Source organism: Anguilla anguilla, chromosome 2, assembly GCF_013347855.1.
Source record: "Anguilla anguilla isolate fAngAng1 chromosome 2, fAngAng1.pri, whole genome shotgun sequence".
In the NCBI taxonomy this organism is placed as follows: domain Eukaryota; kingdom Metazoa; phylum Chordata; class Actinopteri; order Anguilliformes; family Anguillidae; genus Anguilla; species Anguilla anguilla.
In genome coordinates, this window is record NC_049202.1 from 68,088,714 (window position 1) to 68,108,713 (window position 20,000).

Here is a 20,000-nt window from a genome sequence, read left to right on the forward strand (position 1 = left end):
TAAGGCCTCTGTGAGGGCCAGCGTGAATGTCTGACCACCTGAATAATCTGCTTTAATGGAAACAATATTTATTATTTAGCTGTTGAAAAGGCCTCAGAACATGAGTCTCATCTGGTGAGCTCTAAAAAAAAGTTATTTTATGGTCTTTAAGAGCCTGCTACAGTATTATGTGTATAACAAAACCAAATAAAAGAAACTAAAGAGTTTAATAAATGGGTTGAGTACCCACTTGTAAATGTTTAGTCTTCATGGTCTCTGTATTGGAAGTAAAGAACACATTTTTCACTCTAAAATGAGAAGATATATCACTAAACATCTGGATATTTCTAGAATCACCATACACGGCTCTGTTGACACAGAATCTTTTTAAATCTATTTCTGTGTAAATTAACCCTTTAAAGACGTTAATTTGCCAAAGTAATTGTTGAAGTAAACTATTTAAGTGCTACCCAGCTCACATTATTTATGTGAACAGCCAGTAATAGTGTGTGTTTTATTAGTATATGTGACTGAGCTAAGAGCACTGTTCCGTTACAGCGTATGAGGTCATCTTCATTTTAAAAGTGTTATGATTGTCACCCAGTAATTGGACAGTAAGTCATTCAATACCTGATCATACTGTAAGGAGAGACTGTGAGCTCAGAGGGGGAAAGATTACTATTTTTTGGCTGGACCGCAACAGCGGGGCCAGCCCTACAAACGCGAGTGTCTGTGACTGAGTGACTGAGTGACTGACTGAGTTATGAAGTTACACCATTGGTCGGCCGAGTTATGAAGTTACACCATTGGCCGGCCGGATCACATGTGTTAGGTCCAGCCATATACTAGGTTTTGGCCTGGTCTTGTTTCCTGTGATATGGTGAAAATGAGAAATATTGCAGTTACACAATTATAACAGTATTCACAATTACAACATATCTGAGAGACATCCTTCCAAAAATGAATTAAAGAGGTTTCATTTGTTGATGGCCAAAACCAATGCTTCTAAAAAACCGACCTCTGCTATAAGTGTCATGATTTTCAGTTTGTGACACGACATGGGCATAAATAGATCTAAATAAATAGATCTGCCTGTGAGGGAGAACTTCCTGTTACTCAGAGATCAGCTCCAGCTCCTCACGCTACACACAGTCAGATGTCTGCCCCCACTGGTCAAACACAAATACTGCACTAAAAGAAATCTCGTCCAGTAATAATATAGAAACTTTAAATAACGACCCAATTACTTTGTCAAGGCTATATTTTTGGCAGCTTTCCCACCGGGTACTAAGATACAGATTGCTTTGGTGGGCTGCAATGTAGAAAGATAAGCAATGCCATCCCTGGTACGCCCGCGAGAAACCAAACAACTGCACACACACACACACACACACACACACACACACACACACACACACACGCACGCACACACACACATGCGTACATACACACACACACACACATGCGTACACACACACACACACACGCACATACATACACACACACACACACACATGCGTACACACACACACACACATGCGTACACACACACACACACACATGCATGCACACACACACATGCGTACACACACACACACACACATGCATGCACACACACACATGCGTACATACACACACACACACACACACACACACACGTGTACATACACACACACGCGCGTACATACACACACACACACACGCACATGCACGCACTCACACACACATATAGTTAGCGTGTTTTAAGCGCGTGCTGTCCCTGTAACGCGTGTTGGTGTGCGTTCCAGGTGACCTTCCTCAACCCGACCATAGACAGGGTTCCGCGGCTGAAGAGGCAGAAGAAGGTCTTCTCCAAACAGCACGGTGAGAGAGGGGAGGAGACCGGCGGATCCTTCCAGAAACGCTCCTCATTAATCCGGCCGCCTTCCACAGAGCGCAGGGGGGTGGAGATACAAATATCGCATACCTGGCTACAGCGTTGCTTAGGGAAGCAGGGAATTAAAAATGGAAAAAATGGGGAATAGAAAAGAAAGTGTTACCACCCCTCTGTGAGTGTATGCATGTGTGTGTTTGCTTGTGTGTGTGTGTGTGTGTGTGTGTGTGTCTGAGAGAGAGAGGTACATAACCCCTGGGCATCTATACAACAGAACCAGCAGGAAGAGCCTCTGTCACAGTGCCTCAATATGGGGGTGCACTCACTAATGCTCTGACACTGTCTTGTTTCACTTTCTCTGGGTAAAAAAACAACAACACAAATTGAAACGTTCTGTTCAAAAAAACACTCCTGGAATAACCATTTGCGCTTTGGCGCCCTCTGGTGGTCGGCAGTGCAGTGCAGTGCAGCGCTGAGAGCTGAGCTGTGTGGCAGCGGTGCCGTGGAGCTGTGTTTTTGATTGGCCGTGTGCGCTGCGCAGGCAAGGCCTTCCTGCGCGCTCGGCAGATGAACGTGGACATCGCCACCTGGGTGCGGCTGCTGAGGAACGCCATCCCCACCGTCAACAACACGGGCACCTACAGCCCCAACACACACTCACAGAATGCTGGGTAATTCATCATATTACATCTGCTCCCACACACACATACACACACACAGCACACACGCACATGCCCACACACACACACACACACATACACACTCATACACATACACACACACACGCACACACATGCATACACATGCACACACACACACACACACACACACACACACATACAGAAATCTCATGGGCTAGCATACTCACGCATATCAGTCTGTACAAGACGTCCTGAACGCACTGCTGCCTTGGAGGTTTAACTCACACCTAACACAACGTGCTATTTACACAGTATGCAAATGTGTAGCCCTAAATCCCTCTGTCTGTCTGACTGCCGGCGTGTCCCAGGGATATCTCAATGGAGAAGCTGAACCTGGACAGCGACACACCCCCAAGACCAGAGGCCCGTAGAGACACAGACACAAGCACCCCGGTGAGAGAGAGAGGGAGGGAGGGAGAGAGAGAGAGAGGGAGGGAGGGAGAGAGAGAGAGGGAGGGAGAGAGAGGGAGAGGGAGGGAGAGAGAGGGAGGGGGAGAGAGAGAGAGAGCGAGAGGGAGGGAGAGAGAGAGCGAGAGAGACAGTGAGAGAGAGAGAGAGACAGAGAGAGAGAGACAGAGAGCGAGAGGGAGGGAGAGAGAGAGCGAGAGAGACAGTGAGAGAGAGAGAGAGACAGAGAGAGAGAGCGAGGGGGGGAGAGGGAGAGAGAGAGAGAGATAGGGAGAGAGACGGAGTGAGAGAGAGACAGAGAGGGAGAGGAGGGAGGAGGGAGGAATGGAACGAGTGGGACAGGGTAGAAGTCCACGCTGTGTTGGTGTGCTCAGTTTTCTGGCCTTGCTCCCGGGGCAGGCTGTGGACCCAGGCTACTGGAGCTCTTGTCCGGTGACTTCCCCCCAATTTCTGCCGACAGCAGAAGAAAAAAAAAAAGGATTGGACAGATTGAAGGGGATGAGGGATAAAGGAGGCAGGAAATGAGGGATGGAGGGATGGAGGGAAAGAGTGCGGAGCGGCTAGGCTAGCCCTAATGGGGCTGTGATTGGACTGGGGGAGCTTTAATTAGATTGCAGCACACTGAGGATGTTTGTTTCCAGCCGTTGGGGAGCTTGGCAGGGAGGGGAGAGGAGGGGAGCGTGGGAGGTACATTAGCGGGGGTGGGGTGGGTGGGTGGATGGGGGGTGGGGGGCGGGAGCGGCACCCTGGGAGGCTGAGCGAGGCCCAGTACAGGCCGGCGTGGTCAGCAGCACACAGAGCAGTGACCTGGCAGATGGCATGGCCAGTGTGACTCTGGGATTACAGGATTAATTATTGAGAAAAACTAATTAACAGTAATGACATGGGGGGGGGGGGGGGGGAAGCAAGCAAAGAGTGGGAGGGGGAGGCCAGCAGGACTGTACTGTAAAATGAAGTGATTATTCTGGGCTGTCTGTTCAAGGTCACATGTCACCGATGTCTTCTCTGCCCACACCTCTCTCCCCTTCACTGTTTCTTCCTCTTTTCCTTCTGTTTCTGTGCCCTCCTCTTCCTCCCTTCCCCTCTCACAGGAGCACCTGCCACCGGTCGAGCCCCTCTCTCCCCCTGACGTCACCCCTGAACGCCCCAACAGAACCCCGTCTTCCAGCTCACAGCACAGGTACACAGCCCTGCAGTCAACTGTGCAGCAGCACAGATACAGCTGCCCAGACAGGCCTGCAGAGCCCTACAGTACACAGCACCACTCACTCACTCACTCACTTACAGTACACAACACCACTCACTCACTCACTCACTCACTTACAGTACACAGCACCACTCACTCACTCACTCACTTACAGTACACAGCACCACTCACTCACTCACTCACTCACTTACAGTACACAACACCACTCACTCACTCACTCACTCACTTACAGTACACAACACCACTCACTCACTCACTCACTCACTCACTCACTCACTTACAGTACACAACACCACTCACTCACTCACTCACTCACTTACAGTACACAACACCACTCACTCACTCACTCACTCACTCACTTACAGTACACAACACCACTCACTCACTCACTCACTTACAGTACACAACACCACTCACTCACTCACTCACTCACTTACAGTACACAACACCACTCACTCACTCACTCACTTACAGTACACAACACCACTCACTCACTCACTTACAGTACACAACACCACTCACTCACTCACTCACTCACTCACTTACAGTACACAACACCACTCACTCACTCACTTACAGTACACAACACCACTCACTCACTCACTCACTCACTTACAGTACACAACACCACTCACTCACTCACTCACTTACAGTACACAACACCACTCACTCACTCACTTACAGTACACAACACCACTCACTCACTCACTCACTCACTTACAGTACACAACACCACTCACTCACTCACTTACAGTACACAACACCACTCACTCACTCACTCACTCACTCACTTACAGTACACAACACCACTCACTCACTCACTCACTCACTCACTCACTCACTCACTCACTCACTCACTTACAGTACACAACACCACTCACTCACTCACTCACTCACTTACAGTACACAACACCACTCACTCACTCACTCACTTACAGTACACAACACCACTCACTCACTCACTCACTCACTTACAGTACACAACACCACTCACTCACTCACTCACTTACAGTACACAACACCACTCACTCACTCACTTACAGTACACAACACCACTCACTCACTCACTCACTCACTCACTCACTTACAGTACACAACACCACTCACTCACTCACTTACAGTACACAACACCACTCACTCACTCACTCACTCACTTACAGTACACAACACCACTCACTCACACACTGACTCACTCACTCAGAACCCTACAGTACACAACACCATTCACTCACTCATTCAATCACTCAATCACTCACTTACACACAGTACACAACACCACTCACTCACTCACTTACTCACAGTACACTACACCACTCACTCACTCACTAACAGTCACTCTCACTCACACTCATAGTCACACTCACACTTACTCACTCACTTACTTGCTTGGAAGTTATATGTCATTACATACATTAAATGTATCATCAATGTTTCAATACTTCACAACATATGGGCACATTATAAATGGGCACTTTCATATGTATGTATATATATATATACATACATTGCTGTGAAATATATGCATCATTATTTTTTTCAAGAAGTACACATCTCAGTTCTGTACAGAAATGAGATGTTGCTTGCGTGCTTTGTACTTCCTTCCTCTTGGAGGTTCTGGTTGGTGGCAGGACTTTCTATTGCGGTCTCTGTTCTGCTGCAAGTCATGAGTGGCACGAACACGTGAACATTTCAGCAACGGCAGCGACAGAATTTTCAGTGACAACAGTAGAGAGTTGACCCATCTGGTTCACATATAAAAACTCTGTGTGACTATTTAAGAGAGGCGAGCTTTGCCTTGCCAGAGTGGACCCTCACTGTTTGTGCTGTGCCTGTGCAGTAAACAGAAGAAGACCCCCCTGTGTCTGCAGGACTTCCGGCTGATTGCTGTGCTGGGCAGAGGGCATTTTGGGAAGGTGGGTGTCTCTCTCGCGGTCAGTGTGTACAACCACTGTCTGTTCCAGGCCTTCTCCTCCCCCCTTCTGACACTGTGTGTGTGTGTGTGTACGTGTGTACGTGTGTGTGCGCGTGTGTGCGTGTGTGTGTATGTGTGTGTGTGCGCGTGTGTGCGCGTGTACGTGTGTGTGTGTGTACGTGTGTGTGTGTGTGTACGTGTGTGTACGTGTGTGTGTGTGTGTGTGTACGTGTGTGTACGTGTGTGTACGTGTGTGTGTGTGTGTGTGCGCGTGTATGTGTGTGTGTGTGCGTGTATGTGTGTGTACGTGTGTGTACGTGTGTGTACGTGTGTGTGTGTGTGCGTGTGTGTGCGTGTGTGTACGTGTGTACGTGTGTGCGCGCGTGTGTGCGTGTGTGTGTACGTGTGTGTGTGCGCGTGTGTGCGCGTGTACGTGTGTGTGTGTGTGTACGTGTGTGTGCGCGTGTGTGCGTGTACATGTGTGTGTTTATGTGTGTGTGTGTGTGTGTGCGTGTGTGCTTCAGGTGCTGCTATCCGAGTACAAGAAGACGGGTAGCATGTACGCCATTAAGGCTCTGAAGAAGGGGGACATTGTGGCTCGGGATGAAGTGGAGAGGTAATGCTCCCTCACTGTAGACAGCACTGAGCGTGCTCCTGCCACTAACACTGTGAGCACACTGTAGATCCATACAGTGTGTGAACCGTACACACATACGCTGCACTTCATTGCTTCTGTTCTATATGTAATAATGCATTATAATGTATGAAATAAAGCTTCAATTGAATTGTATGATGATGATGTCATTTGTGAACACGGCAAAGTTGAATATAAAAGGTTAATGTCCTTCTCTCTTTTTCTCTTGGTGTATTTCTCTCCCTGTCCCTGTTTCTCTGTGTGCCCGCCCGCAGCCTGATGTGCGAGAAGCGGATCTTCGAGACGGTGAACAGCTCCCGCCACCCGTTCCTGGTCAACCTGTTCGCCTGCTTCCAGACCCCGGAGCACGTGTGCTTCGTCATGGAGTACACGGCCGGCGGCGACCTGATGATGCACATCCACTCGGACGTCTTCACCGAGCCGCGCGCCGTGTAGGTGCAGCCGCCGCGCCCGTCGCCACGGTGTCCACGCGTCGGCCCGTCGCCACGGCGTCCGCGTGTCGGCCCGTCCGCGCGGGGTCTCGTCCCGCTCTCCGTTTGTCTTGACTGCGTCTCTCTGTCTGTCTGTCCGTCTGCAGGTTCTACTCGGCCTGTGTGGTCCTGGGGCTGCAGTTTCTTCACGACCATAAGATTGTGTACCGGTGAGTTCCGCCTGCGCTGCTCACGCTCAGCTCACGCTGCTCACGCTCGGCTCACGGCTGCTCACGCTCAGCTCACGGCTGCTCACGCTCAGCTCACGCTGCTCACGCTCAGCTCACGCTGCTCACACTCAGCTCACGGCTGCTCTCTCGCTGCTCTCACCTTCAGTCCACATTCGTTTGGCTCACGTCTGTAGGCTTTTGTTAATCGTTTTTTTTCTTTTTCCCTCTCAGGGACCTTAAATTGGACAATCTGCTGCTGGACACAGACGGCTACGTAAAGATTGCGGACTTCGGACTGTGTAAAGAAGGTGCGTGCTTTAAGAAACAACACGCCACCGTTTTCATCGATAGTGTTCACACTTGCTCCTCTTTCCTTCAGTGAGTGAGATGCGTGATCTTGCGCACCCTGCTGGTCACCTGATGCCAGTGCAGTGACGTGCTGTTTGCTCGCGTTTCCTCAGGGATGGGCTACGGCGACAGGACCAGCACGTTCTGCGGCACGCCCGAGTTCCTGGCCCCGGAGGTGCTGACCGACACGTCCTACACCAGGGCCGTGGACTGGTGGGGGCTGGGCGTGCTGGTGTACGAAATGCTGGTCGGGGAGGTGAGGGAGAAGCCTCGAGGCATCTTCGGTCCACGCGACCGTGGTTCGGAGAAATACATGAACATGAAACTCGAGTCCCAGTGCCCTGGATTTACTAAAGCAGCTCTGCGTGTCTGTGTGTCTATCTGCCTGTCTGTGTGTCTGTCTGTGTGTGTGTCTGTGTGTCTGTCTGTGTGTCTGTGTGTGTGTCTGTGTGTCTGTCTGTGTGTCTGTGTGTCTGGCAGTCCCCTTTCCCCGGCGACGATGAGGAGGAGGTGTTCGACAGCATCGTGAATGACGAGGTCCGGTACCCTCGGTTCCTCTCCACTGAAGCCATCGGCATCATGAGGCGGGTGAGTCTCCTCCCTCCGGCCCTCTCCACCAATCGTGTGCGAGCTCTCCGTGTCACTCACGTGAACTCTGCTTTCTCTGACAAAACCCAGTTAATTCTGTCATATTCCTTTCAACCTGCCTCGATCAGGCAATACGCTGTCCTGCTACTGTGCTGAAAATGAACAATAGGTTTTTATATCACATGTTAACAGAGATGAAATGAGTACATTTTGAGTGTGATAATGGTGATAAAACAACACTGGCCTTATAGTCCTTAATAAAGGTGTTTTCATACCTGGTCTGCATTTAGGTGATGCTTTTCGGTGATGTGATATAGCGGTTCCATAAAAACACAGTGCTAAATCTGGGACCTCTCATTTTTGGACTGCCTGTGTTTCGGTACCTGTTTGCATGGATCTGGCGCTTCCTCCCCCATATTAAAGCACAGGGCTTACCAGGGCTGAAGCCCCAGGGCCCAAACTGTCAGGGGGCCTGCAAGGTCTGATGGGAAAAAAAAATCACCATTATCATGATTATTATGCCGGGGGCCTGCCTTTCCAACTTCTGGTTTCGGCACAAAGTTACCAGCATGTAAACAAACATGGCTGATGCACAGAACTGTATCTGTCTGCTGTCTGTCAGCCAAAATGGCTAGTCAAAGCTAGCTACCTAGCTCCTGTCAGTGCTGTTAATATTCAGACCAGGAGGGGCGCGGCGTTGTATCTACTGCTCCTATGATGCAAGACCTTTTCTGTACGCAAACCGAGAAAGCAATTTACAGCACGGACGTTCCCTTTTATACTACTACTGTGGATAAAAAAAAAAGGAACTAAAACGTTTAATAAAAAGTCAAGCGACCGTTTGCATCCTGGATGGAAATAATCACACTTTCACTCGCCGGTCGACGGCCAGGCTGGCTCCCGAGCTCCCGCCGGCGCTCTAGGCCGCGGCCGTGGAGACGGTCGGTTCGCCGGCGCGCCGCTGGCCGGGAGCGGCGAGATCGCGGGGCTGTAATATTAGGGGCGTCTCAGGCGGGCCGCTGACTCGCGCTGCCTCCTGTTCCCCCAGCTGCTGCGGCGGAACCCGGAGCGCCGCCTGGGCTCCAGCGAGAAGGACGCCGAGGACGTCAAGAAGCAGCCCTTCTTCAGGGTGAGAGAGACGGCCGCACCCCTCCCTCTGAACCCCTCCCTCCGTCTCTCCCTCTGAACCCCCCCTCCGTCTCTCCCTCCCTCCCTCTGAACCCCCCCTCCATCTCTCCCTCCCTCCCTCTGAACCCCCCCTCCCTCCCTCTCTCCCTCTGAACCCTCGCTCCCTCCCTCCCTCCGTCTCTCCCTCCCTCCCTCTGAACCCCCCCCTCCATCTCTCCCTCCCTCCCTCTGAACCCCCCCTCCCTCCCTCTCTCCCTCTGAACCCCCCCTCCCTCCCTCCCTCTCTCCCTCCGTCTCTCTGAACCCTCCCTCCCTCCCTCCCTCCCTCCCTCCCTCTCTCTCTCCTTCCCTCTCTCCCTCCTGTTTACATTCTTTCTGTGCACGTCACAGTCCGGCCTGCTGTCTCCCCCCCTCTGGTTTTGTTGACTGCAGCGGAACGTCTCCGTGGCGATGACTGTAATTATCAATCTGCAGCCTCTCCATTACCGTTGTCTCTGTGCTGCTGTTTGTGCCCCGGATCACCCCCCCCCCCCCCACCCCACCACCCCCGTTCTCTCGCAGCCTGGGCTCTGGCCTCCTTAAAGCTCCTCTCCCTCTGCCAGTAGAGTGCAGGGGGCTGTGTGACTCCCTCTCTGCCTTTCTCTCTCCCTGTGCTCTGCCTGGTCTATTACCTCCTTCTCAGGCTGCGGTTGGCACGTGAGCGTTCGGTGATTTGTTGTGTTTCGGTGCCGTGGCGAACGCGTGGCATCACCGTTCGGGCTGAAGAGGGTTGTGCCGCACATTATAACGCGGGGCACGTGTGAGCTGAACCTGTGGGGATTACAGTTTATTCTTTGATGGCTTTCCATAAATCTCCCTGCTTTGCTTGTGCTGGTGTTGGGTGGAGGTGTCCTATGCAGCAGAACTCTGTGTACTGAGAGACGCATAACCTCCCCCTCTCCCCCTTTCTCTCTCTCTCTCTGTCTCTCTCCCTCTCTCTCTCTCTGTCTCTCTCTCCCCCTTTCTCTCTCTCTGTCCCTATCTCTCTCTCTCCCTCTCTCCTTCCCTCTCTTTCTTTCTCTCTCCTTCCCCCTTTCTCTCTCTCTCTCTCTGTCTCTCTCTCTCTATCTCTCTCTCCCTCTCTCTCTCTCTCACTCTCTCCCTCTCTCTCTCTCTCTCTCTCCTTCCCTCTCTCTCTCTCTCCCTCTCTCTCTCTCAGGGTGTAGACTGGGAGACCCTCCTGCAGCGGAAGCTGCCTCCGCCGTTCGTGCCGTCGATCGGGGACAAAGAGGACGTCAGTAACTTCGACGAGGAGTTCACTGCCGAAGCCCCCGCCCTTACCCCGCCCCGGGAACCTCGCACCCTGTCCCGCAAGGACCAGGACTGCTTCAGAGACTTCGACTATATCTCAGACCTCTGCTAGGGCCATCGAAGGGAGGGGAGGGGAGGGGGGAGGGGCGGCGGCATTACGGCCTGTCTGTCCGTCACAGGGGACTGAGGGGGTGTCTGGAACTCCAAACTGTGACTGGGAGACTGGAGGAGCCAAGGGAGGATGTGTCTATCTGTCTGTCTGTCTGACTGACTGTCTGTCTGTAATTTCTACACTGTGACTTGGGGAGTGTATCTCTGAGGAGGATGGGGGGAGGTGTGTGTGAAGACTTGCCTGGTCTCTGTCTGCCGTTCGCTCGGGTTCTTCACTGTGACTGAGGGGGAGCAGGGTTGTAGGGGAGCCCGTCTGCACTGAAGAGTCAATGAGCGGGCGAGGCGAAGATCGGTAGTGAGGGTCGATTGACATTTTTAGTCCTTCCCTACACTGTGCCTGAAGGAAGAATCCCTTTTAGGAGCTAGGATGGAGGGATCCAGTAAGGGAACACTCAGTAGGGGGAGAGAGAGGTTCACATGAGGAAAATTTTCCCAGAAGGAGAAGCTGAGGACTGAGAGTGGAGGTTCAGTCCCACTGTGAATTTAGAATGTTATTTTAAAATGCATTCCTCTTCCCCCGTTTTGCCTTTCTCTTCCGTCTTTCCGTTGTCTGAACCTTGTTTTTGTCCTGGTTGTCCAGTGTGCTCGTATTCTCCTTCCTCACCCTCTCCTTTCTCTCTCTGTTTGCATAGGGACAGCCAAAGCGTTTTTAGTACTTGCGTGTACGGGCACAGGGGGGCACCCCTAAAAGAGGGAAAAGGTAGACCTGTCTTCACCCTGTGACCAAACGAAATGCCGAATAGGGAGACTGTGGGGAGGTTGTTAGCACTGACTGAAGCCTTAATCTTTTTGAAGGTCGGGAGTAGTAGGGTTTTATTTTCGGAAGGGACGCACGTCTCCCCCGAACAGTGGTTCTCAGAAAACGTGCAAAATGGCGGCGTATTTGATAAGATTTGAGTGCGACGGATCAAAGGAGGGACGATATGCTGTTTTGTAACATGTTCAATCAACCTTGCATGAGGCAGCAGCTGCAATCCTTTCACACTGCATTACAAAAGAAGAAAAACACAAGAAAGCATTTTCATGTTATTAAACGGCCTGGGCGAATTGCATTCTGGGCCATGCATGCTACCCTTATGACTAGATGCATTGAAAACCACTGGTCTGGGGAGAAGCACTCGCTCTCCAGCACACTAGATCCCTAGGGATTCTATGAAGGATTCTTACTGTGATAGCTTTTTTTAAATCTGATTTTAGTTACTGGTTTTAAAACGTAAGCAATGACGAAGAATAGGACGATGAAATGCCGTCGTATACGCGCTGATTGAATTGTACAAAACAAATTGTGATTAAAAAGCAATGGACTGTGGACTGATCTGTTTCCATTTTTACAGTGTTTCCCTGCCTACTTTTTAAGCTGTCTCACTCATGAATCTTGTGCAGATGCAGATGAGGGGAGTGATGTGGAGCTGTTTGAATCTCACTGTCCGTCCCCCCAGCTGACCAATGTCTTAAGTACACATAGACAAACGCAGTAAAACCACAAATACACGCATTGAGAGAAATGCACTCGCGTAGGCTTGTGCGGACGCGGGTCTGGTACGACATGCTCGTCAAGGAAGGTCCCGGCAAATACATGCTCAGCTACCCACCAAAATATGCCCACTCCCTACAAGCGTACGCAGCCACGCAAGTCACATGAATGTACTAGGGCTTCTTGCACACTCAGATGCAAAAGTACCACTCACCATTGAATTAAATTGGACGTCCCTTCTATTTTCTTTCTGCTGAGTTTGTTGTGAACCTGTTTGTCTGGCTGCGGACTCTGCTTACTGTATTCTGTGTACAATAATACAAAAACAACACCAGAGTAAGAGATTGTTTTATTTATAAAGAAAAGTTGTGGAAACGTTGATTATCTGAGTGGTCACTGTGTTTCTCTGTCTCTGCGATGAACTTCATACGTTTTAAGCATGTACACCCTATCGTTACCTGTGCACATTTACACACACCCACACACAGGCATTCATTTAATTACAAACCTGTGATCAGGATCACGTTGAAACTTGTGTATCACAAGTAAAATGCATGTAATAAGCAAAGCAAACTGTGAAGGGCAGTCCCAATTAATGAATCATGTATGCCTGTGAAAGCCAAAAACCACAGCTGGCAAATAATATTTCATTTAATTGACTCCAGCTATTTAATTTACTGACTCTTTCCAAACTCTCCAGAGAGTGAATCACATTATTGGTAATGTAAAAAAAAAAAAAGTATGAAAATAGAATTATATATTTTTAGAAAGGATTTGACACGACATGCTTCACAGCTACTCAAAATATTCAGCCCTTTACACTATCTTCATGCATTCTTCAACCAGCTAGCTCACTCGCTTCTCTCCCTGTAGAGGCAGGTAACAATATCAAATTGACAGGTATGCAACTCACTAAATACAGAAGACGTGTGTTCTGTGCTTCAGCAAAGCTCTGAGGAAAATCTGAATCACTCTGAAACACAATGGTGGATCAGACTGTGCTGTAGATGACACCTTAGTGCGTTGTTCTCCACTACATGAACATAATGGAGTGTTGCCGACCTGACTATAAACTACTGCTCGCTGACAGCTGACTGACCTGCTGGCAGGGGCTTTCCAGACAAGACTTGAGTCTATGGTACTTTGCTGCGCTTTGTGAGTCCTCCAGAATCCCTACATGCTTCGGCGATAGCCGTTCACCGTCGACAGAGGGAGCGCAGATTCCCGTGTACAGTCGATGGTTCTTAGATTTTTCAAGATGTCGTCGCTTGAACAGAGACTCTCCCGAATCGAGGAGAAACTAAAACAGGAGAATAAAGAAGCTCGGAGACGAATCGACCTCAGCATCGACATGAGTCCTCAGCGTTCGCGTCAGAGGCCAAGTGAGTGCATTATGAATGGGGAATGTGAGTCAAGAACCGAGACCGTGGAGGGCCAGGGAAAAGGACCGAAACGAGAGGGAGAGAGAGAGGGAGGGGAGGAGAGGTGGAGTGTAATTGAGATATGCTGCCAGCTAGTTAGCTTGCTAGCCTGCTACATACAAACAAACATGAACTCCGGACGGCTGTGGGCAATCGCGGCTTCGACTGAGACTGTACATATCAAAACACTTGAATGTAGTGTAGCGGGCTAGTTGGCTGTCTATCGTGTTACACGTGTAGCCAGCTGTACTAACGTTAAGTGGCAAATGCTAGCTATATTCCTGGTTTATAATGATTCAGTTGCGTTAGCTATCTAGCTAGCAGGCCCCGTCCGTCAGTCAGTCTGCTATGTCGATGACTTGTTTTGATTCATTAGCTTGCCATCGCTAACAAATTACCCGGTGAGATATTATTTCAGAACGGCGTAAATGAAGCCCTAATATGAAAATGTTGACCCGTTGTGAGATTTAGTGATCTAGTAAAAATTCTTAATCTAATTTCAGACGTTGTTAGCTTGGTAACTAACAAATAAAGAAGATAAATCTGTAGTAACCAAGTATTTACAATTTACGTGAGCTAGCTATCTGTCGCCAACGTCACAGTAACGTTTTAGGAATTGTAGGTTGGATATTGGTTAACTAGTATAGCTAGTCTTGGTCATGTTAACGTTAGCTGTGGTATTAGCTAGTTATATTTTCTGATACATGTTCGATGTGGTCCCGTATAGCACATTATTTTGCAATTTAGCTGGCTAAGTTGGTTGGTAATATGTGTGTGTTTTAGGTAGATATGTCTTTTGTAGATATGTTTTATGATTAAAGTACTTTTTGGAAGGATAGCAAGCCCCGTGAGAGCAAAGCAAGGTAGAATTCGTTCAGAAATAGCCTGTAATATATCAAGGAGCATTTCTGATCATTATGACATAAATGTCTTTATAATTAATGATTGAGAAAAGGCTCACTCAGTAGTGAGCTCCCTGTCTGCCAAAACACACATAAATGAAACCTTTGTGTTATACGGTTCTCCGATACTAGGTACTTGTGATTTGCTTAGAGAATTTTGAATTTACATTGTATGCTTATTCCAGACAAGCATTTCGTTAACCTTGTGAGAAAAGTGTTTGCAAATTTCGCGTCTGTATGTACGAGAGAGTTCTTTCTGTGCGTTTGAATATTGTACTATTCTGGTTTTATGTCTGAAAATGTTAATGAATATGTGTGCAGTTGTGCTGTTTGTATTTTGTAATTTGCAGTTTGTTCCCAGTACCTGACTTTGTGACAGGGACAGAATTTGAAATGATTCAAAAATGAATATCTCCAAGGCATGTTTAAATATGCACAGTTTTGTGGGTTGGCTGTCTGGGATGTTCTTACAATGTTTTCTGTGTTCTGTTGCTGAATTTTCTGTCGTAAAATATGTAGTGATGTCTGTGTGAATGAGCATTTTCAGTGTGTGGCACAGCAGTGTGTGTATGTGTGTGTGCATATGTACTTCATATAGTCACGTGCTTGTGTGTTTCTGTACAGGTTTTTACAGTAGTGTACAACATCTATGTGGGGGTCTTGTGTCTGCTATGTAAAATAATGTGTGTTTATAGCATCTCCAGTGTTGGAAACTGGTGTGTTTCTATGCCTGCACAGTCTACAGTACTGCCTGTGACTGAGCTATATCTGTAGAAATGTACAGCAGTGTGTGTGTGTGTTTGTGTCTGTATACTGTTTACACAGAACTGTATTGTGGTGTGTGTGTAGTACATGTATGGGTGTGTGGTAATCTTTATGTAGTTCTGATAGTTATGCAATGGTTGGTTTTGTTTCCATGTTCACGGTCTGATTCAATATACAGCGTACAGTAATATGTGCACAGTGTAATATCTGTAGTTGTGTTCCATAATGTGCTAAGTGCAGTGTCTAGTAGTGTACAGTAATGTTATTGCTGCGTCTGTATTCGTGTGCAGCAATGTGTCTATTCATAGATTTCACCCATGTGACTCTTCAAGTGCTCCCACCACACCGGCCACCTAAAGTGTAGAAAAGCAGGACCACAAACAAGCGCAGGTGATAGCTTAATAACACTGCCATTGTATTGGACTGCGCTTAAAGTGTTAAAAAAAAATATATATATATATATATATTTTTTAGAAAGGTTCTGTGTGGTGCTAAAGGATTTGTTCTGTCCATTGAAAACAGTGGGGAAATTTCATAAATGTATCTTGGCTGCATACATTTGTCTTGGCCTCTAGCTTCTTAGCTGTGTACCGTATGTCACCTGCCCATAAATATAGCATAATGTGGAAGTGACCAAAACTAGCTAGCTTGCCGATTGGCTATTGACATTCCTCACTATGATTCCTGTGCTTAAGAAAGGAAACACAGTGAACAGCAGTGCACCAGAGAACAGCAGTGTACGTAGCTGTATGCGCTCTTTAACCGATTATCTTTACACTATGCAAACATCTGGACTCTGCGCCATTTAAAGATCAACAATTTTAAAAAACACATTTGCCTTCGGAATCCTGTCTGCTGCGAAAGGAGGCCCCCCGAATGGGGTTAGGGCACACCCCTCACCTGCAGTGGCGGGGCGGTCATTTTTCCACCAGTGGAACGGGCGCTGGCTGTCAGCGGTGTGCGGCTGAATGGGGTCATTTTTGTGTAGACTTTTTCATTCTCTTACCCGCTTTATTCAGTAGCCTGTTTCTAGTATTGTTCATTTGACACAGGATTCTGCATTTTTATTTTTCACACGGGAAAAAAAAAATTGCAGGTATATTGCTCCATTCAGATATGTCTCTAGATTTGCTGAACATGCATACTTTTGGATAGTCTAAGGAAACAAATTAATTAGCAGGGCTCCCATGAAGTTACCCTATAAATGCAAAATATAAAAAAATATGGTTTCTCTGGCCACCCCCAACAACCATAACATTGTTGGTTGATGAGCTTATTTTAAGTTGCACTCTTTTTGGTTTTTGCTGTGAGCATGTGCTGTAAACACCCGACCAGATCGGCTGAACATTCCACCAGCACTGGAGGGAACGGCATTTAAAAAAAATCTGATGCATTGATTCAACACCTGCACAAAACTTGGCTAGCTGCCTCATTACTGAATAATTGGCAAGCTAACCAAAATGTAGCTCAGCTTAAATAACTGTCCAAAATGTAGGTTCCCACATCACTGCCACTGTCTAATTTTACACAATTATTTTTTCATAGTAATACCTTTATACCCATCACGTGTTAGCCGCTGATGTATGCACATAATGTATGAACTGTTGAATTGCATTGTGTGTCTGTTAATAATATCATTTTCCTTTAAAACCTGCATTTTCTTGGCCTGTGTTTTGAGAAGGCAGGTTTCTGAAGCTAGTGTGACCTCTGAAACCACGGAACTCGGCTCTCTCTCTCTCTCTCTCTCCCACCCTCCCTCCCTCCCTCCCTCTTTCTGTCTCTCTCTCTCCTTCTTTCTGTCTCTCTGTTTCTCTCTCTCTCTTTCTCTCTCTGTCTATCTGTCTTTCTGTCTCTCTGACTTCTGACACAGTGGAAAATGGCGTTTTTTTGTCTGACTGGATTTATTGTGGCAGTGTTTAGGTGCGGCTCAGGAGGACCGGTGAGCCGGAAGGTTGGAAACGGCTGATTATAATGTGGCTTTAAAAAATGGCGGCGGCGGCGTGCGTTTGAATCGCAGCTTTGTTGCGCTGTCCTTCCCGTGGCGTTTTTTTTTCTGGCCGCCTCGCCGCGGCGGGGCTGGGGGGCGGCGGGGCGGCGGGGCGGTTCTCCTCCAGGGGTTCAGGAGAGGGCAGGCTGGGCGTGTGCCCTGCAGCAGGTGCTGCCCGCCACCGTCCACCCCCAGGACGCACACCACTGTAACGTGTGCTTATGGATGCCCACTGCACTTTGTGTAGCTGTCTACAGATGTGTGTGTGTGCGTGTGTGTGCGCCTGTGTGTGTGTGTGTGTGTGTGTGTGTGTGTGTACGTGTGTGTGTGTGTGTGTGTGCGCCTGTGTGTGTGCGCCTGTGTGTGTGCGTGTGTGTGTGTGCGCCTGTGTGTGTGTGTGCGTGTGCGTGCGTGTGCCTATGTGTGTGTGTGTGTGTACATGCCTGTATGTGTGCATGTGTACACTACGGCTTGGTGATATGATGATAGCATTAGATTTGGACATTGATTGATAGCTATCGCAGTAGGAGCTGGATACTGTTACAGAAGTGTCTACTTCGCCAAGTCCACTTGCACTTATAGAAAGAGTGCAGTCCTGCATTGCACAATGGACAGCTGAAAACACATTCATTTGCAATAGCCTGCTCAAGCTGAACAAACTTTGGCTGTAGTAGGCAAGTTTGGCTTGGGGGGGGGGTCGGACACATCTTGCATCTTCAGGGCCTGTTGTCAAAGCTTTCACTTGTCTCTCTCTCTCTCACTCGTCCCTCGTTATTGAGGTGTTTTGGGACTTTTGAATTGTCACGTATCCCCTGAAGTTATTTAATCTCTCTTTTGGGTCTTTTTGGTCTAATCCCTAATTAGGTTAATGACCATCGCATGTATAACATTTGACCGTCCCGCCTATGAAGCCTCCAACAGTACGCGAGAGCAGGTAGCAGGCCTTATATTCGGCTATAAATCTGTATATATAAAAATAATGTAAAACCGGTGGACCTTTTATTGTAATGCCTATAGCCTGCTGATAATAAACATACCTCATAGACTTTGTTGCGTAACTACGCTATGGCAGAGACTACAAGACTATTAGGAGGTTTACACACAATACATTATAGGCTAAATCTTATATAGCATGGGGTCCAACAATTGAAAAATGAAATTGAGAAAACGGGCTATTTTAGTCTGTAATAAAGAAGGAATGAGGCAGCGTTGTGGTGTACACATTTTTATTTAGAGCATGGTTGGCTCTTCTTAATAGCCAATACTTCATCTGAACAGAAAAAAGGGAGTAACCGCGGGAAAGGCAATTGCATATTAAATTAAAAGAGTAAAAAACAAACAAATGAAATAAACAAGCTGACACGAAATGGCAATAATTAACCAACGTGGGGCGCAGAAGTAATTGATCAGCCAAGACCAGGATAGGGGTTGTGAATGCCTAATGAGAATGTTTTAATGTCTTTGTTCTTGAAAAAGCATTTCATTTAAAAAAAAAAAATTGAATTGGCATATTTTTGTGACAAGGAAGAGTTGGACACTTAAATTGCAGTAGAACCGTCCTCTACTATCTGGCATTCAACTTATTTTATTTCCCATTTCCTTGCGCTGCCCAAAGTGAGTTCCCAATGCGGTCAGCCTGCTGCCTGCCTCACTCACAGGTGGGGGGTGAAGGAGATCAAAGTGATTGTAAAGTGGCAGAAAATTGTTGAAATAACCCTAAATTATCTTCTACACATCCATCAAATATTTATTCAAAGTGCTGTCAGTAGCTGTAATAACACACATTTCAAATCAGGCATAAAATACATATGGGGGGGGGGGGGGGGGGGGAACAAAAAATCTCAGCACGGTATGGGCGTGGTAGGGGGTGTCCTTCTAGCCCACTTCGCCCCTCAGCTCCTCCTAAAACACACCACCCGCAAATAAGTGAACATGCAGGGCTTGCGTGACTACCTCTGTCTGATGCGAATGGCGGAGGGCTAGGCTTCAGAAATTCTGATCGCTAAAAATAGCTGGCTAGCATAATAGCTACCGAGCAGAACAGACTCGGCGGACCTGGGGGCAGACGTTCTGCTAACCAGCCTTCGCTCACCGTGACAGGGCGCTCGGTGTCAGGGCCTGTCGTCAAGCGTCGACAGACTACGGCGTCGATCACCCGCCCCGGGTCTGCGCTACACCTGCCTAAACACCCAAGCCTGCTAGCCAAACCTAAGCTAGCGAGCTAGATAATAAAAAATAAAAATCTCATGTCATGAAGGGCCTGGACCCAGTATCTCAGAGCCCGGTAATACATGTAACTCCACCCAGCCAGTCCGCACATAGGAACTGATGGAAATGTTAAGGCTGAAGTCGATAATTGCCATGCAGTTTCTCATACTGTTGCTCATGCTTAATATGGACCCTGATAACCCCATACAATGCAGTCTGAAGCCATTCACGGACTTACCTTTACAGTCTCTTCAAAAACAATTACAAACATAAAATCAAAAATGTGAAAACTTGTATCGTTTTTCACGGTTTTTCACATGACAATATCGTGATATTTTTTTAT

The 20,000-nt window shown here is 48.1% G+C and overlaps 2 protein-coding genes across 6 annotated transcripts in view; both read left to right on the forward strand.

Moving 5' to 3' along the window:
• The window catches only part of pkn1a (protein kinase N1a), a 54,877-nt gene extending 42,124 nt beyond the window's left edge, over positions 1-12,753 (forward strand). For 3 of the 4 annotated variants that reach the window (XM_035404188.1, XM_035404190.1, XM_035404189.1), the window contains exons 10-22: positions 1,767-1,842; positions 2,394-2,523; positions 2,862-2,946; positions 4,053-4,141; positions 6,006-6,081; positions 6,605-6,696; positions 6,990-7,166; positions 7,313-7,375; positions 7,607-7,683; positions 7,837-7,979; positions 8,204-8,311; positions 9,360-9,440; positions 10,638-12,753. In XM_035404188.1, coding sequence (XP_035260079.1) covers positions 1,767-1,842; positions 2,394-2,523; positions 2,862-2,946; positions 4,053-4,141; positions 6,006-6,081; positions 6,605-6,696; positions 6,990-7,166; positions 7,313-7,375; positions 7,607-7,683; positions 7,837-7,979; positions 8,204-8,311; positions 9,360-9,440; positions 10,638-10,841 — 1,401 coding nt within the window. In that variant the 3' untranslated portion in view covers positions 10,842-12,753. The remainder of the gene's footprint in view (positions 1-1,766; positions 1,843-2,393; positions 2,524-2,861; positions 2,947-4,052; positions 4,142-6,005; positions 6,082-6,604; positions 6,697-6,989; positions 7,167-7,312; positions 7,376-7,606; positions 7,684-7,836; positions 7,980-8,203; positions 8,312-9,359; positions 9,441-10,637) is intronic. The other variant, XM_035404191.1, reaches the window with a different exon arrangement.
• An 817-nt stretch (positions 12,754-13,570) lies between these two features.
• map2k7 (mitogen-activated protein kinase kinase 7) overlaps positions 13,571-20,000 on the forward strand; it is a 20,557-nt gene continuing 14,127 nt past the window's right edge. Inside the window, exon 1 of one of the 2 annotated variants that reach the window (XM_035400440.1) lies at positions 13,571-13,756. In XM_035400440.1, coding sequence (XP_035256331.1) covers positions 13,612-13,756 — 145 coding nt within the window. In that variant the 5' untranslated portion in view covers positions 13,571-13,611. The remainder of the gene's footprint in view (positions 13,757-20,000) is intronic. The other variant, XM_035400449.1, reaches the window with a different exon arrangement.